Genomic DNA, 17588 nt, shown 5'->3' with positions numbered 1-17588 from the left:
GAGAGCAGGAGACAGCGGCGTTGTGTGGCCGCCCAGGGATCCCCGCTGTCTGCTTGTTCACACCGCAGGCTGAGAGTTATCACTGGACACTGGCAGGCTGGGGCTGTGGCAGTCCCGCCTGCCAGTGTCCATAGATGACTCTCAGCCTGCCCTGTGAACAAGCAGCACCCCAGCCCCCTCCATCCCCAAGAGTGGCCTGCAAGTGTCCGGAGTGCTTGTTCACAGCGCAGGCTGAGAGTCGACTCTCAGCCTGCACTGTGAACAAGCAGACACCGGGGATCCCTGGCTGCATCCCGCAATCAACCCATACGTCCATTGTGATCGACCGGTAGAGCGCAATCGACGTATTGAGCACCCCTGCCTTAGAGTATAATAATAATAGTACTGTTTTGGACACATTCGGTGTTCGACATATCTCACAAGGTTCGCCTAACAGCTACTCTCAGTGTGCCTGCTCTGGGGACCAAAGGTATAAAATGGCAGCTACCAAGCGGCACTCTACTGCAACAGTCATGGTAAGGAATTTTGGGCAGTTATCTTGCCAGCTGAGTGGCCCCTATTTAATATCTCAGTCAGCCAACTGGGAATTTTCCCGGTGATATAAATTGCCAATTTAAAAGGGTTTTTCTCACTAATTAGTCTTCCACAGGATCCACGATTAGAGTCTTATTGCTGAGAGACCCCCAGTGATCATAAGAATGGGGATCCCTAAGTGGCCTACATAAATGGAGAATAGTGTGGATATGAGGCCACTGCTCCATTCCATCTATGGGACTGACAGAGTCCAACACATACATAAAATATATCCAGAGGCTCAATTCACCAAATAGAGACAAAAAAATTTACAATGTGTATATAATCTGTATATATATATATATATATATATATGTATTTTAAATACATATATAACTGTGTGAGAGGTTACATCATGAAAGTAACCTGCTAAAATTTGTTTGCATATTTTTTAGATCTAGCATCCTTTTTTCTGCTTCCAACCAGCATTATGGGCTACAGTATTATAGATGACAGAATAAAGGAAATTTAGTTTGTCATGCTTCATCAAACATTCCATAAACCTGTTAATGCAGGTAATGCCTGCATATACATTATATATATATATATATATATATATATATATATATATATATATATATACACACACACATACACACATATACATATATACACACATATACATATACATATATACACACACACACACACACACAATTTTATTCCATCCAAAATAGAACACACTTACCTTTGTGTCCTCGCCAAGTTCTAATGGGTTTTGTCTTGCACCATATTCTCCACTGCATCCTGACAATTGAGACAGCTGACTAAGATCCCAAAGAGACTTGCTCGGTCTTCCCCCTGTTGTCTTGGCCACAGATAACCTATTCCGCTGGACATTCTTTAAAATGTCACTCAAAGCACTATGAGACTCCTGGGCACTGCGAAGGTTCATGGCAGGTCCTTCAAAATTGCGACAGGCAGCAAGACGGTGGCGAATGGAGTAATCGGGCACATTGACTGGTTCTTTAGCTATATTTGAAAAGTCTTGAGGAACACCCGAAGTTCTTTTAAGTCCAGCATCTATACCATTATTCTTTACTATTGCAGGTACAACAGTCCGCCGTTCTGCTATGTTATTAATACTTCTAGACAACTGTAATCCACCCATTGGCATCAGGTAAGGGGATGAAATTACATCTGTTGGCTGCAAAGCTCCATTGGTGGTAAATCTTTGTGGTGAGAAAAATCCATTTGTATAAGGTTCTGCCATAGCCGACTCAGTGGACTTTAGGTTTTCAGTTTCTTTCTGCACAGTAGTTGAAGGTGTAGATAATATAACTCTATTATGGAGATCTTTGTTGGAATCTTTGGCAAAATCATATCTCTGAAGTGGTCGAGAAGCTGCAAATAGTGTGCGAAACTCATTATCAAACGTATCAGTTATTTCTCCAGTTAAAAGTGTTATCAAGTTTCTGTTTAGTCTCGAGTCACTCCATGAGAAACTGCAAAGAGAATTTGTACATTGTAAGTAAAGAGATCTCAAATAATTACACAATGAGTAATTTTTTGGGGGTACCATATTAAAAGGAGCTCTATTTGTAATTTTCCCTAGACAAAGTAGAGATTAATCAAATTAGGGCGATCTCCATGCTTAGAATATATTTTGTTATCAAAGATTCATTTAGAATACTAGCAAACTATTCTCTGGTGTTTAAAAACAAAAAAAAACGTAACACAGCCAATAAAGCACTGTGGGAAAGCATTGCTGTTCTTCCCACAGAGCTTTAAACAAAGTTCACAGAGTTTTTCTCTGCGGACTTCCTGTTGCAATTATACCTATGGAGAAACAATTGTCACTTTCGTAGGTATATTTGACAATCTGCGATTTTCAAAATAGCAGTGCGTTCGCATGGCGGTTTTTACAGCAAAGTGGCCAAGGGATTCGCTAGAATCCTATCCACTTTGCCTGTACTGTAAAACACCGCAATTTTCCCCACAGCGCAAATTGCGGCGTTTCCAGCCTGTGGGGCCCCAGCCTTAGACACAAAATTCAGAAGTACAGATGTGCAACTAAGGTTAAGACCTCATGTTGTAGGAAAGCTGCAATTTTTTTTTCTTTAGATTTTGCTGCAGTTTTTTTATTTTAGTCAAACGCAGAAGTATATGTGGATCAGTGGTGTAACTAGGAATGGCGGGGCCCCGTGGCGAACTTCTGACATGGGGGCCCCCCCGACCGACCCTGAAGATCCCGACCAACTGACCCCTACCCCTTTTCAGACCCCAGAGTATAATAATCGGAGACCCAGAGGGATACAAACAAACTACTGTTACTTACCTATCTCCCAACTCCCCTGCATTCTCCGTCGCTGCCGGTAACGGCCTATTAAAGAAAAAAAAAAAAAAAAAAAAAAAAAAGCAGCAGCGGTAGCGGCTGTTGCTGAGCCACCTAATTTCCTGGGCCCTGTGGCAGCTGCTATCACGGTAGTTACGCCACTGATGTGGATGCATATTTATTTCTCACTTATGCTAAATCTGCTCCTGATTTTGGCTCTGAAAACCCACATTCAGGTTAAGACTGCTCATAACAAGCCCCAGCCATTGCGGTAAAGACCATGGGGGAAACACAATGCTCCCCCCTCCTTCTCTCCACAGTGTAAAAAAAAAAAAAAAAAAAAAAAAAAAAAAGTGCACATCCATCTTTTGAATGAAGACATTGCAGCAAATGTATTCCTATGCTGTTAGTAAAAACGCAGATGGCACATGTACATAAAATGCATACATAAAAAGATTAGTGGTTGGAAATATAGATTTTAGAACTTGACTTTATATCAGTAAGGCTGTATTCACACAGAGTAACGCCAGGCATTTTGTGTGTGCTTTTTGAACATAGCGCCGCGTTAACGCCGCGTATACGCCGCGTTAACACCGGTCAATGCCACCGCAAAATAGCGCGGCGTTAACGCTGCGTATACGCGGCGCTACGCAGTGCTATGTGCAAAAAACACACAAAAAACGCCTGGCGTTACTCTGTGTGAATACAGCCTATAATCGAAAAACGTGACAATTTTCAAACAAAAAATTTGACAGTAGTGGAATATGTATATTGTTGTTTGTAGTGATATAATGAAAATCAATTTAAGAAAAATCACAGTTCTTGTTGATCTTTTATGTACATATAGACTAGGAAGTAAGATTTACATGCTTTGGACCCATTGTGGATAATGAAGAGACAGCACTTGCCCGACTCCTAAAAACTGATTGATTGGTAGCAGTGCTGGAAGTCAGACTGTCTGACCCCCTGAGTATCCCACCTATATGCCAATAATTGAGAAAGTGCTCAATTGTCAGCTAATGGCATCTGTTAGGCTAAACAATGCAAGTTCACTGGCAGCACATCACCCTGTCTAAACAGGGGTGTGCGGACGCTTATCCACAGAAATGAATATGGGAGGAACAATCACTGTAGTTGTAGCGATAACAAATATGTCTATGTTTAGTAATATTTAATTTCAAAAGTGTACAAATGAAGCAATAATAAAACTGAGTGAATTCCAAAGCCAGTGGATTTCTAATGTTTTAAGCTATATTCACACAACAGTGAATAATGGCCATGTGAAATTAATTTTTTAACAGATGTCACAAGGCAGCATTAATTTCAGTTTAAGTAAGTGAATGTGGGCTATTCCCGTGACCATTAGTTCTAATGGGTTTTGTCTTGCACCATATTCTCCACTGCATCCTGACAATTGAGACAGCTGACTAAGATCCCAAAGAGACTTGCTCGGTCTTCCCCCTGTTGTCTTGGCCACAGATAACCTATTCCGCTGGACATTCTTTAAAATGTCACTCAAAGCACTATGAGACTCCTGGGCACTGCGAAGGTTCATGGCAGGTCCTTCAAAATTGCGACAGGCAGCAAGACGGTGGCGAATGGAGTGTTCGAACGGGTTTCGAACCCCATTATAGTCTATGTGGAACATATACTCGTTAAGGGGGAAACCCAAATCCGTCTCTGGAGGGTCACCAAGTCCACTATGACACCCCAGGAAATGATGCCAACACCCTGGAATGACACTGGGACAGCAGGGGAAGCATGTCTGGGGGGCATATACAGTAAGTCACTTTATTACATGGAAATCCCTGTCAGCTTGCGATTTTCGCAAGCTAACTTTTTCCAATAGGAATGCATTGGCCAGCGCTGATTGGCCAGTTTACAGAATTCGGCCAATCAGCGCTGGCTCTGCCGGAGGAGGCGGAGTCTAAGATCGCTCCACACCAGTCTCTATTCAGGTCCGACCTTAGACTCCGCCTCCTCCAACAGAGCCAGCGTTGATTGGCCGAATTCTGTAAACTGGCCAATCAGCGCTGGCCAATGCATTCTATTGGCGTGATGAAGCAGAGCTGAATGTGTGTGCTGAGCTCAACTACGCCGGTGGTGTAGCCGGGAGTTCAGTGCACGGCCAGCTCTGCTATGCCGGAGATTGAGCAGAGTTGGCCGTGCGCTCTGGTGGTGTAGCAGAGCCGAGGGTGCAGAAGGGTTCAAGCCGAGGGTGCACTTGAATCCTTCTGGCACCACTACACAATCCTACCGGCGTAGTTGAGCTCAGCACACACATTCAGCTCTGCTTTATCACGCCAATAGAATGCATTGGCCAGCGCTGATTGGCCAGAGTACATAATTCGGCCAATCAGCGCTGGCTCTGCTGGAGGAGGCGGAGTCTAAGGTCGGACCAGAATGGAGACTAGTGTGGAGCGATCTTAGACTCCGCCTCCTCCAGCAGAGCCAGCGCTGATTGGCCGAATTATGAACTTTGGCCAATCAGCGCTGGCCAATGCATTCCTATGGGAAAAAGTTTATCTCACAAAAATCACAATTACACACCCGATAGAGCCCCAAAAAGTTATTTTTAATAACATTCCCACATAAATAAAGGTTATCCCTAGCTATCCCTGCCTGTACAGCTATCCCTGTCTCATAGTCACAAAGTTCACAGTCTCATATGACCCGGATCTGAAATCCACTATTCGTCTAAAATGGAGGTCACCTGATTTCGGCAGCCAATGACTTTTTTCCGATTTTTTTCAATGCCTCCGGTGTCGTAGTTCCTGTCCCACCTCCCCTGCACTGTTATTGGTGCAAAAAAAGCGCCAGGGAAGGTGGGAGGGGAATTGAATTTTTTGGGAGTTTGCCACGTGATGTTCGATTCGAATCGAACACATTGAACAGCCTGATATCCGATCGAACATGTGTTCGATATAACACTGTTCGCTCATCTCTATTAGAGAGAATTTAGCTTCTGTTAGGCAGGAAATATTAAAAAAAAACAGCTCTTTTAAGAGCTACACTGCTCGAAGAGTGTATATAAACCTCTAGCATATACACTCATCCTGAAAAAATTTCACAAAAGCCCTTTTTAGGGCTCAAATTCCCTACCACTGGTATACAGTATATACCTGTCCCATACGGGTGCGAGATGAGGTGTATACTTTTCATCCAGTATACTGTAATTCTCATACATTCAATATATATACCGTCCATGTATACTTGCAACAGTACGCTTGTATACATCAGTGTGTGCGCCCATTATACAGCGAGGTACATACTTTCCATCTGGTATGCTGTACTTCACATACGCTATATATTATATATATACCGTCCATGTATACTTGCAAAAAAATACGCTTGTATGCAGCGTAAAATGCGTACGGCTAGCGCAAAGGGACGGGGACAAAGACGAGGACAGGGGCGTGGAAATGCAGCGGGGGCCAAGGTCGCGGTCAAGCTACTGCGCATACAATGCCTACTGGTGAGGGGCAGCCAACATTGCGCTTATCCACAATCCCTGGTTTGATGACTACGTTAAGCAGGGTGCAGGGTACAACGCTGACGAGGCCCGAGCACCAGGAACAGGTAGCGGATAATTCTTCCAGCAGCTTTTCCACCAGCCAATCAGCCACTACCTTCAGTCGTGTTCCTACCCAAGAGTCTGGCCCTCCTTCCTCCCAGCATGCCCAATCTTCCCAGCAGAGTCATCCCACCTTTACCCCCTCCCAGGAGCGGTTTTCGGGTCCTTTTAGGGCCCCTTTACACGGTGTAAGCGCTCGGCTCATTCCGAGCTGTACATGCGAGCGCATCTAAACACTTTCCATTCGGCCCAGCGCACCGCAGCTTCCGCCTGAAGAAAGGACATGTCGCTTCTTTCCTCCGCTAGCAGCAGCCCACCGCTAGCGGAAAAAAAGAAGCCCGGCGGTCTGCATAGACCACTATTGTAAAGGGGCAGATTTTGAAGCGAAATCCGCTGTCAAAATCCGCCCCTTTGTTCACGTGTGAACGAGCCCTAAACAGAGTAGAGATAAGGATATATAATAAAAGTTCTTATCTCTACTCTGTTTACAATTGCTATGTTTAATCCCCTTATCTGTCCTCTAGGGGATGGACAGCATTTGCTATCAGCATAAATAGGTGTCAGTATACAATCAGTATGTGCATCAGTCCGTTTTTAGTCTCAAACTGAATTCAAACGGAGGGATGGCATACTGATGTGTGAACCAAGCATTAGAAACAACTTTCCCTTCCAACACCAGATTTAACCAAGCTTCATCATCATCATCATCATCATCATCATGCTTAGATGGAGCCACTAAAGGAAACCTTGCCTTCCAAGGCATGTTCTGTAGCTGTGACCGAACCAAAAATAAACAGAGTCCTTTGGAACTGAACAAAATTCACCAGCTGTGTTTTTGGCCCTTGGGTTGAGTTGAGCCTTGCACCAGCACGTATCCCGTAACATCAGGCAGGCCCTAAGTTCTGCGCTTTGCACAAAGTTCCACTTGACCACCGATGTGTGGACAAGTGCATGCGGCCAGGGACTCTACATCTCAATCACGGCACACTGGCTGAATGTAGTTGAGGCTGGGACCGGGTCGCAAACTGTGGCGGCCTGCCTTGTCTCCCAGCCCAATATTCCTGGCAGGAGTGCTGAAACACCACCCTCCTCCTCCGCCGTTAAATCAACCCCAGCTACGAGCTGGAAACGCTGCAACACTGGCGTGAGGAGACGTCAGCAGGCCGTGTTGAAGCTCATCAGCTTGGGGGACAGACAGCACAGTGCCTCCGAGGTGATTTGCCATCCTAGATGATATGGCAATGTGGTTTTCTCCGCTGCCCCTGGGCCCAGGCATTTTTTCGTGTGCGATAATGGCCGGAACCTGGTAGCAGCTATGGAGCTTGCCAGCCTCCAACACGGTCCATGCCTGGCCCACGTTTTCAACTTATTGGTGCGACAGTTTTTAAAAACGTACCCCAATGTTCACGAGCTACTGGTGAAAGTGCGGTGCTTGTGCGCCCACTTTCGTAAGTCTACAGTAGCCGCTGCTAGCCTCAAAACACTCCAGCAATGCCTAAATCTGCCCGAACACTGGCTGTTGTGCAACGTCCCGACACACTGGAACTCCACTTACCACATGTTGAGCAGGGTGTGTGAGCAGCAGAGACCTTTGATGGAGTACCATCTCCAAAACCCAAGGGTTCCTCAAAGTCAGCGCCCTCAGTTTCTCTACTATGAGTGGCCATGGATGGCAGACTTGTGTGAGATACTACGCGTCTTTTAGGAGTCCACCAAAAGGGTCAGCTGTGACGACGCACTAGTGAGTATAACCAAGCCCGCTCCTCTGTGTGATGCGAGAATCCCTCATCACCATCAGGGATAACGGATTGCACACTAAGGAGTCCAGGATAGGAGCAGACCCATCCCAGCAGGATTGTCAGTGCACACTCCTGTTAGATTCTCGGTGTGTAATGACGGAGGAGGAGGAAGTGGCAGATGATGTCATTGTCACACACGAGGCTAGTGGGGAAGTTCAGTGCGTCCTATTGCTTCAGCGCAGATGGGGCGAAGGGGGAGGAGGAAATGGAGAGTGACCCTTCCGGTGGGGTCAGCGAAGACATGCCAAATAACACTCTGGCACACATGGCCGACTTCATGTTGGGCTGCTTTTCCAGTGACAAATGCATTGTCAAAATTATGGAGAGCAACCGATCTTCAACCCCCGGTATAAAAATAACATTTAGTCTTTCATTCCGGTAGAGGGGAGGGCCAATCGCATTCATGATTGCCAAAAGCAACTGGTGCAGAATATGATGGAAATATTTCCATCAACCCTCGCTGGTGGCAGAGAGGAGAGTTTCTCCAAGATGCTAAAAAATGTCATCCAGTCCACACTCACCAGGGGCACACTCTGGGACACGTTAAAGGCACCCCCTGGCCAAACTACCGCCACTGAGGGGCCTAGTGTCACCAGGAGGGACAAGTATAGGCGCATGTTGCGTGAGTACCTGACCGACCACAGCCCTGTCCTCTTCGATCCCTCTGCACCCTACACGTATTGGGTGTCGAAGTTGGACCTGTGGTTGGAACTGGCGCTTTACGGCTTGGAGGTGCTGTCCTGCCCTGCCGCCAGCATTCTATCGGAAAGGTTCTTCAGCGCAGCCGGTGGCATCATCACCGATAAGCGCAGCCATCTGTCAGCTGACAGTGCTGACTGGCTGACGCTGATCAAAATGAACAGCCACTGGATTGACTCCGGATTTGCATGTCTACCAGTGTCAAGCACCCCAACATGAAGTTCCATGTTTGTGCTCCAGCTTTCCAGTTCCTCCACCTCCATCAGCGTTGAAAAACTCTGCTCCTACTAGGCTCAAGTCACCTCAAGGGCCTAATACTCTGCAGGTAAAAGGCTCAACTCACCCAAAGGGCCTAAAACTCTGCCGATACAAAGCTCAATTCACTTCAAGGGCCTAAAATTCTGCTGGTGCAAGGCTCAACTCATCCCAAGGGTCAAAAACTCTGCTCCTACAAGTTTCAACTCACCCCAAGGGCCTAAAACTCTTCCGGTACAAGGTTCAACTCACATCAAGGGCCAAAAACTCTGCCGGTACAAGGCTCAACTCATTTTAAGGGCCTATAACTCTGATCGTGCAAGGCTTAACTCACCCCAAGGGCCTGAAAAGTAAATTTTTGTATGGCTCAGCTTAAGGGCCTCTAACTTAATTTGGAAGTGCTCACATTAAAGGCCAGAAAAGTAATTTTTGGAGGTCTCATCACATCACACACACACATACACAATGACAGTTAAGAGTGGGGGCTGTTGAATTTTCCATTGCCTATGCCATCTGTGGTTATCATGGGCAACGTGATTTAAATGGGTTCATGCTAATGTTTCTTTAACTTAAAATTTGTCTTTCTGTCCATACTAATTTAGAAGAAAGAATGTTTCCAAGTATTTTTCCACTTTCATAGAGGTTATATTGAGTTTGGAATGTGTCTAGTGGATAGTGATAGTGGTGTAATACTGGGACTTGGGCGTGTTAGATGCCCCCAGGCATGCTTCCCCTGCTGTCCCAGTTGCATTCCAGAGGTGTTGGCATCATTTCCTGAGGTGTCATTGTGGACTTGGGGACTCCAATTAGTCGAATTTTGGTTTCCCCTGAAACGAGCATTTTTCCCCCCATAGACTATAATGGGATTTGATATACGATCGAATAGTTGAATATTGAGGGGCTACTCGAATCGAATTACGAATATCGAATATTTCACTACTTGCTCATCTCTAGTTTTCAGAAATGTAGGTGAAGACTCACTGGCCAGAGTGCAACAGCTCAGCTTGGGCCTCCTGCACAACTATTTTTCACAATTATTAGCTGAACCTCATCCTTACATTTTTGCAGTATTTAAATTTATTTTCTAGCGAGGTACAGACTGCCATGAAGACTTATTTACAACATATCTGGGTGCACACAAGTTTCCCATCATTCTCATTTACTGTTGGGGCTCCCACAATCATGCCCTATTTTGTACTAAAACAAACTGTCAGCCATCAATAGAAATCAGCAAGGAGAAGTAAATGAAATGAAAAAGGTACACAAAACTGCCATCCTAGTAAGAAGATATTATAGCTGGATTATTGGCACTTGTGTAACACTCCTTTAGTAGGGTCTAGTATTTCCTTACCTATATGATCCAGTGATCACAGTAGTACAGTCAACCAACAGAAATTTCTCTTTCAAAACTCCAGTTACTTGTTTTAATTGTCGAGTACTAAATGAACATCCAGAAATCACCCTTATACGCATATTCTGTTAAAGAAACAAAAAAACAAACAGTTATAGTAAAAACAGATAGGACCGCATCTTAGGTGCACTTAGTACTCTTAATTACATATTTTGTTATGTTTGTAAGGAAGACCCAGAGGAAAAATATTCTGTATATATTTAATAAGTGCTGGTACTCTTCGTGACTACAATAAAAGCCATTGGGGTGGATTTGCTAATATGACCCATAATTCTGGCACAAATTGCAACAAAAAGCTGGTGTATATATCCATAATAAGAACATCAGCAGTCAAGTTTACACGTTTCGGGCAATCCTACTGATCCCTTACTCATGCTGGTGAAATATTGCCTGTGTTCACATTAAGTCTAACTCTGTGCTGCAGCCCAGAGTGTCACCTTGGCAGCCCATTTTTTCATGATTTATTTATTTTTAATATATATATTTTTTCATCTGTATGGACTACAGGTAGAGCAACTCGTGTGTCTGGAATTTTGCACAATTTTTCTATGCTTGGGTGAGCGACTCATAAGATTTCATTATATATTTAAATTCCTTAAAGAGGATCTTTCATGTTCCGGGGCACAGGCAGTTCTATATACTGCTGGAAAGCTGACAGTGCGCTGAATTCAGCGCACTGTTGGCTTTCCCGATCTGTGCCCCGGGTAAAGCGCTATCGGTCCCGGTACCGTTGCGCTTTACAGTCAGAAGGGCATTTCTGACAGTTAGCCAGGGACGCCCTTCTGCCCAGCAGCGTCTATCGCGCTGTACTGAGGAAGGGGCGTTCCTTCTGACTGTAAAGCGCTTTACCCGCTGAATTCAGCGCACTGTCAGTTTTCCAACAGTATATAGAACTGCCTGTGCCCAATCTGATGAAAGGTCGTCTTTAAGGCCAAGGCCCCACATAGTGAGCTACAGCCGAAAAACCTTTTTCACAGAAAGATTGCAATAAATTGACATGTTGTGATTTACAAAAACGTGAGTGTTGTTGAAATTGCAAAATTTCCACTGCCGATTTATTTCTGCAATGTGTGGATAGGATTAGCCAGAATCCCGTCCACTTTGCCGCTCATATAAAACACTCACAATTTCACATTGTGGGGCCTTGGCAGAAAAAACAAACAAACAAAAAAAAAAGGATGCATTTCTGCTGTGATTTTTTTCTCCGCAATTATTCCATTGCGTTTTTGCAGAGTTTTCCTCTGTGAACTTTCTGCCCTTATTATCGCGATATGGTTTTGAGGCAGGTATAGTTGACATGTTGGTGTTTCTGAAAACACAGCTTTTCAGTCTGCAGAATTTTTTCTGCAATGTATGGATGAAATTAACCAGAAATTCATTCACTTTGCAAGTACTATATGTTTTTTGCTGCAACGTTTCCGCTGCGGCCAAAAGGCTATATTTTCACAACATGGGGCTTCAGTCTCAGTCATCAGTATCAGAAAATCAGCTGTCATGTTAAGTCTTACTAAAAGGGATTATCCAGAGACTTGAAATGAATTTACCTGGCCCATCGTGGTTTTGGGAATAAACAGCATGTCAACTATATCTAAGGAAATGCCGATGGTTTCCCTATAGGTATAATGGAAGCAGACAGTCCAGAATGGAAATCTCCGAACTTTCTATGAAAAGCTATGCTGGAAAAAACCCAATGTGTTGCCGCCATGGTTTTTCCCACAGTTTTTTTTATTTTGCTGTGGGAGGCTACATGGGGCCTTAGCCTAAAAGTCTACAAATAGTAAAAAAGGTTTATACTTTACCTCTGTAAACCTTACATTGATACCAGTTGTTTCCACCATATGAATAAAGGAAGCCAAGTGATGTAAGCTTAAAATTATGTATACTGGAACCATGCGGCGTGTAGCGGCTTCATACATATCCAAGAAAATATCTGGATCTGTGAATATGTCCATGACAACAGCAATGACCTAAAGGAAAAACATGTTATCTTATTAAGGATAACCACTTATATTACATATGCACATTTATTTCTATGCATTTCCAGTACACAATAGAATATTCAAAGCAGTGTGTCCTTTCTACCCATGTAAACTAAATAAATTAGTGTGTGTGTGTGTGTGTGTGTGTGTGTGTGTGTGTGTGTAATTTAAAAAAAAAATAATTCTCTTACATGTCCATAGTAACAACAATTCCACTGTCCCCATGTTTCTTGGTTGGTAAAACCAATCAGGGGACCTGTGACATAGTTGGACTTCCAATCTAGAAGAGCGCATCCATGGTTTCCCAAGTGGTTAGGGTATGTCAAGTATGTTAAGTTTAAAGACTGAGGATTGCTCATCAGATCTCTTCTTGGGTATCGCATTCCAAGTAGTAGAAATAAAAGATAAAACATTTTTTGACCCATAGCAACCAAAGTTGCATCGGAAAAAAAAATAAAAAAAATCCTAAAAGTAGACACCAAAATAGGCACTCTTCAACACTCCTATGGTGTATGGAGTAACAGATGGATATATAATAGAAACAGCCAATGGGATACAATAAATTTATTAGAAAAGGTGGTTCTATCATATATCCATCTGCCACTCCATACACAATAGGAGGGTTGAAGTGAAGAGTGCCTATTTTAGCCTCTACTTTTAAGGGTGGTAGCCAAATGGGTGGAAAGGAGGATCAGGAGCAACTGGAACAGTAAGAGGGAGATTAGGATGACGAAGCAGATGACCGAGACACACCATGGCAGTATGCAGTGAAGATGGATGCAGGGAATCCCTCAGAGTCACTTGCACAAATGGCCTGATGCATGCTCACTTGCTTGGACAGTGACAGCCAAATTGTCATCATTCGGTAGAGGGATGACTACTGGCTCTCCATTATGTTAGACCCTCACTGAAATACTATAGAGACATGCTATGTAGCAAGTGGACCACTACCTATCTGCCCCATCGTCCATCCTCTCGCATGTCCGACTGGGGGCCCTGAGCACTCAACTTGCACTGTCATGGCAGATGTGGGATAGGGTGAGGGTGGTAGGGGCAGTATCAGCTCCATCAGCAGCAGCCTGAGCCTAGAGTCGCTGATGAGCACCTTTCTTCACCCGCATAGTGAAGAAGCTGCTCAGCAGCAGCTAGACAGAGCAGAACTTGAACCAGCAGGTGGTGGCATAGTGCAACCTGCTACTTTTCATGGAAGATCCGCTGGACTACTGGGCAGCCAAACTGGATTTGTGGCTGCAACTGGCGGAGATCCCGGGAAAAGCTTTCCTGCCCAGCCAGTAATGTGGCATCAGAACGGGTGTTTAGTGCAGAGGATGCCATAGTTACCCCAAGGAGAACTCGCCTGTCCACCCAAAATTTGGAGACACTGACCCTTGTGAATATGAATCAGGTTTGGATCAGCCAGGATTTCCACCCACCAATGCCTGATGCAGCAGATTAAATGATCCATGCTGCCTCACCACTGTCACCAGGTCACTATATGGCATCCTAAGATTGTTGCTACCTCCACATTATATCACCTTGCCATTCTGTGGCCTACTTGCACTGCTGCAACCTCCTTACTCTGCCACTGGGTCACTGTATGGCCTCCTCATGCTGCTGCCACTTTCCCAATCTGTCACTGCGCACTGTATATCTTCCTAAGGGCTAGTTCACACCTAAAAACCACCTGGCTTATTTTGGTCCCGAAAAAAAAAAAAGCTTCCTAAGTAGGAAGCGTTTTTTTGACCTTGAGGCGTTTCTTGGAGTGTTTTCTGGAGCAGTTTTTGGTAAAAACTGCTTCTGAAAACGTCAGGCGGTTTTCCCCTCCCCTAAAGTGAATGGACTGTAAAAAAAAAAAAAAAAAAAAAAAAAAAAAAGCTAGGCTAGTCGTTTTCGGTTGCGTTTTTTTTTGCAAAAAAACGCTAGTCGTTTTTCGCCTCCTATTTACTTCTTTTGCTTTGCTCAGGCAGAATCCGCCTGAAGAAAGGTCATGTCACTTTTTTCTGCTAGCAGCAAAAAAAAAAAAAAAAAAAAAAAAAAAGCTACCAGTCTCTATAGACAAGCATTGTATGGATGCAGATTTTGAGGCGAAATCTGCTGTCAGAATCTGCCTCATTGTCCCCGTGTGAACTAGCCCAAAGGCTTCTGCTACCTCCACATTCTATCACTTTGCCACTCTGAGGCCTTCTCATGCTGCTGCTGCTACCTGAACACCATGTCGAGATTTCACTATGACACCCTCTCCACTCTGTCAGGGGGGCTCTACTTGTATAAGCATTTACTAGAACAGATTCTGCAGTCATCTGTGTGGAATCAGCAGACGAGGGTGTCAAAGGTGTGCGCTCTTTCACGCTACAGTAGGATCTTGAGCCTCTGCACAGTTGTTCATACGTGGCACTAACATTGACATGTAAGGCTGAGTTTACACTTGAGTTATTTGGTCAGTTTTAGCCCCGTAACTGGCCAAATATGCAAAGTGTGCAGCGGTTCTAAGAGCGAGGCCTGTCATCTGCATGTCACACTCACTCATTGTATTGTTTGACTACTACACTAGACACCCTATGTGTGTTACTGCAAGGCACAGTGTTCTACACCACTATTCAGGTTCTCTGCAGCCAGGAAAGTCACGGCAAATTAATTTGGATAGAATCTAATCTTTCAGAAATCTGGAGAAGTGGCCGAATCAAATTTTTTTAAAAAACTTCAGTCATCTCTAGTGACGGATAATTTTCTAGCCCCTTGGCAACCAATACTATCACTTCCACGGGGGATGCAACATCTGACTCCTAAAATACGTGTCACTGCTAGTAAGATCTGTGTCATGAATTGCTACTGTATTGGGGACTGCCAAAGTGCCAATACACTTCAAGCTTTTCAAGATGTGAGAGTTGCCCTGTGAGCAGCAAGGCACTCCTTTCCAGACTTGACAAGCTACTTTTCCCTCCACCTCAAGAATGAACCCTTAAATAACATGCTCGCCTGATGAACTATACCAGCACAAGCCAAATGTATCAATCAACACCTTGCAAGTTATATGTTAACACAATACAACCTTAGAAACAATATCTGGAGTAAATCTGATCATGTTACGCATCACGGAGGCCATGCCTTGGTCAGATAGCACATGCAGTATGAACAGCGCATGAATCCATTCAACAACTATTTATACGTCAATTGTGTTGAGGGGAAAAGCCAACGAACGTGTTCTTTCACACCCCCTTAAACTTTCAGCCTTAAAGGAAGTTTGTCACTAGAACACAGCATGTCATACCTATGCCGCAGATACATAGGTTACAGTGACCTGAATCAAACCAAGTTTTCCCCTTGTGAATCAGTTCCTCTGTTTCGTCAATATCCAAATCTCTTAAGCAATGAGGGCATTGTCATTGTCCAAAGATCTATTAGCATATTGACAAAAACAGCAATATTTTGGCAACAGTGGCATTTATTCACAAAGGGAAGACACTGTTTGATTCTGGTGACCCTAACCTTTCTCTCTGCAGGGCTACGTTATGTTGACATACTAGCTTTGCACTATGCATTTAAATGCCCTCCGTATGTGAACATATACAAATACTAGCTGGTGACTAGCTCATACAACTTTATATTTATTATACTATTAGAATCCGCCCCAAAATTTGAGGCAAATTCTGCCATGTGAACATACTCCCAGGAGGCAGAGCTGCAAGTGGAAGGAAATATCAATGGCCTGATCCAGTGATGAGACAGGGGATGTGTTTCAAACTAGTTCAGATTTCCTGTAGGCCCTGTAACTAAGTTACAGTACAGTCTCAGATCACTGCTCTGCTCTAAATTATACTCTTAACCTCACCTATAAACTACATATAACCCTAGATCATAGACCTTAAGGAGCTCAGTTCATTGCTATTCACAAGGAAATATGCTGAACATTCCTGCAGATTACTTCACTCTACTCAACAGCAGCAGTCGCATAACAGAGATTTCAGAGGTGGGAGGGGTAGAAAGCAGGAGATAAGCCCCTCAACACCATGAAAGTGGTAGTGGAAAGCCTATTCATCTGACAGCAGAGATAGGCACTCATCTTTTCTGCCTGTGGAAGTTAAATAGGGTTGATATCTGCCAATGGAGGTGTGATAACTAAGGCTGGTGTGGGGGCGGGGCTGGGCTATTGCCCAAAAGGGGACCTGGGATCTCCACTGAAAACCTGTATTGTTTTATACTTAAAGCATATCACCTATGACAGAGCAGGGAGCTATAAATTCCCTGCTCTACCATAGAAGACAAAGCAATACACAGATGATGTGATGTCATCATGCCAAATGTGCTGGACTAGCAGGGAAAGGATTCAGGTTCCGATCCAAAACCTGCATAGCCGCGACTGAAAACTGGTGCACTGCATCGGCATCCAGCCGTGCACTCTGCTCTGGATTAGGCCCAATGAATGGGCCTAGTCTGGAGGAGGAGGTAATTTCTTCAGGCCGAATCAATGGGAGCCATCTTTTTGGTCAGGGTTTTGAGGAGGATACGGCCTCAAAACCCTGACCAAAAAACTACATGTGAACTTACCCTTATTGTTTTCTGAAAAGCAAAAGGTGGGTTATAACTGATAACGGAGCTATTATAAGTTAGGAACGATTATTTATACAGGTGAGACCAGTGGTGGAACTACCTGGTGGGTCCATGTAGGTTTTTTTTTATTATTATTATTTAAATAGGCTGTTACCTTTTGGAGTTACACCAGAAGGTAGCATTTCAATGGCAAGAGCTGTCAGATGAGGCCACGTTACATGTACCTTCAAAAGTGACCATATTCAGGACTGAATTAACAGAGTTGTCCAGAGAGAACATAACAATAAGCTAGCAAGGGGATGGTGCTTTACAATACAATTAAAAAAGACAAGAATTTGTAAAGAGGTGCAATTCAGTGCAAATGTAACATTCATTCATTTGTAGCAGCTACTGAGATGGTTTTATCATGATAGAAATATTTAATTGCACAGTTACAGTGTTGGCCAAAAGTATTGGCACCCCTGCAATTCTGTCA

At 44.1% G+C, this 17588-nt stretch overlaps 1 protein-coding gene across 1 annotated transcript in view; it reads right to left on the bottom strand.

The window, feature by feature from the left end:
- FAM83E (family with sequence similarity 83 member E) overlaps window positions 1-17588 on the bottom strand; it is a 38910-nt gene that overhangs the window by 16976 nt on the left and 4346 nt on the right. Inside the window, exons 2-4 of the mRNA XM_075276793.1 lie at window positions 12386-12553; window positions 10527-10651; window positions 1262-2018 (exon numbers count right to left, since the gene is read on the bottom strand). Coding sequence (XP_075132894.1) covers window positions 1262-2018; window positions 10527-10651; window positions 12386-12553 — 1050 coding nt within the window. The remainder of the gene's footprint in view (window positions 1-1261; window positions 2019-10526; window positions 10652-12385; window positions 12554-17588) is intronic.

The sequence above is a fragment of the Leptodactylus fuscus genome, chromosome 6, assembly GCF_031893055.1.
Source record: "Leptodactylus fuscus isolate aLepFus1 chromosome 6, aLepFus1.hap2, whole genome shotgun sequence".
NCBI classification, from domain to species: Eukaryota; Metazoa; Chordata; class Amphibia; order Anura; family Leptodactylidae; genus Leptodactylus; species Leptodactylus fuscus.
Note: the sequence above shows the minus strand (reverse complement) of the source record. Positions and strands in the feature narration are given on the sequence as shown.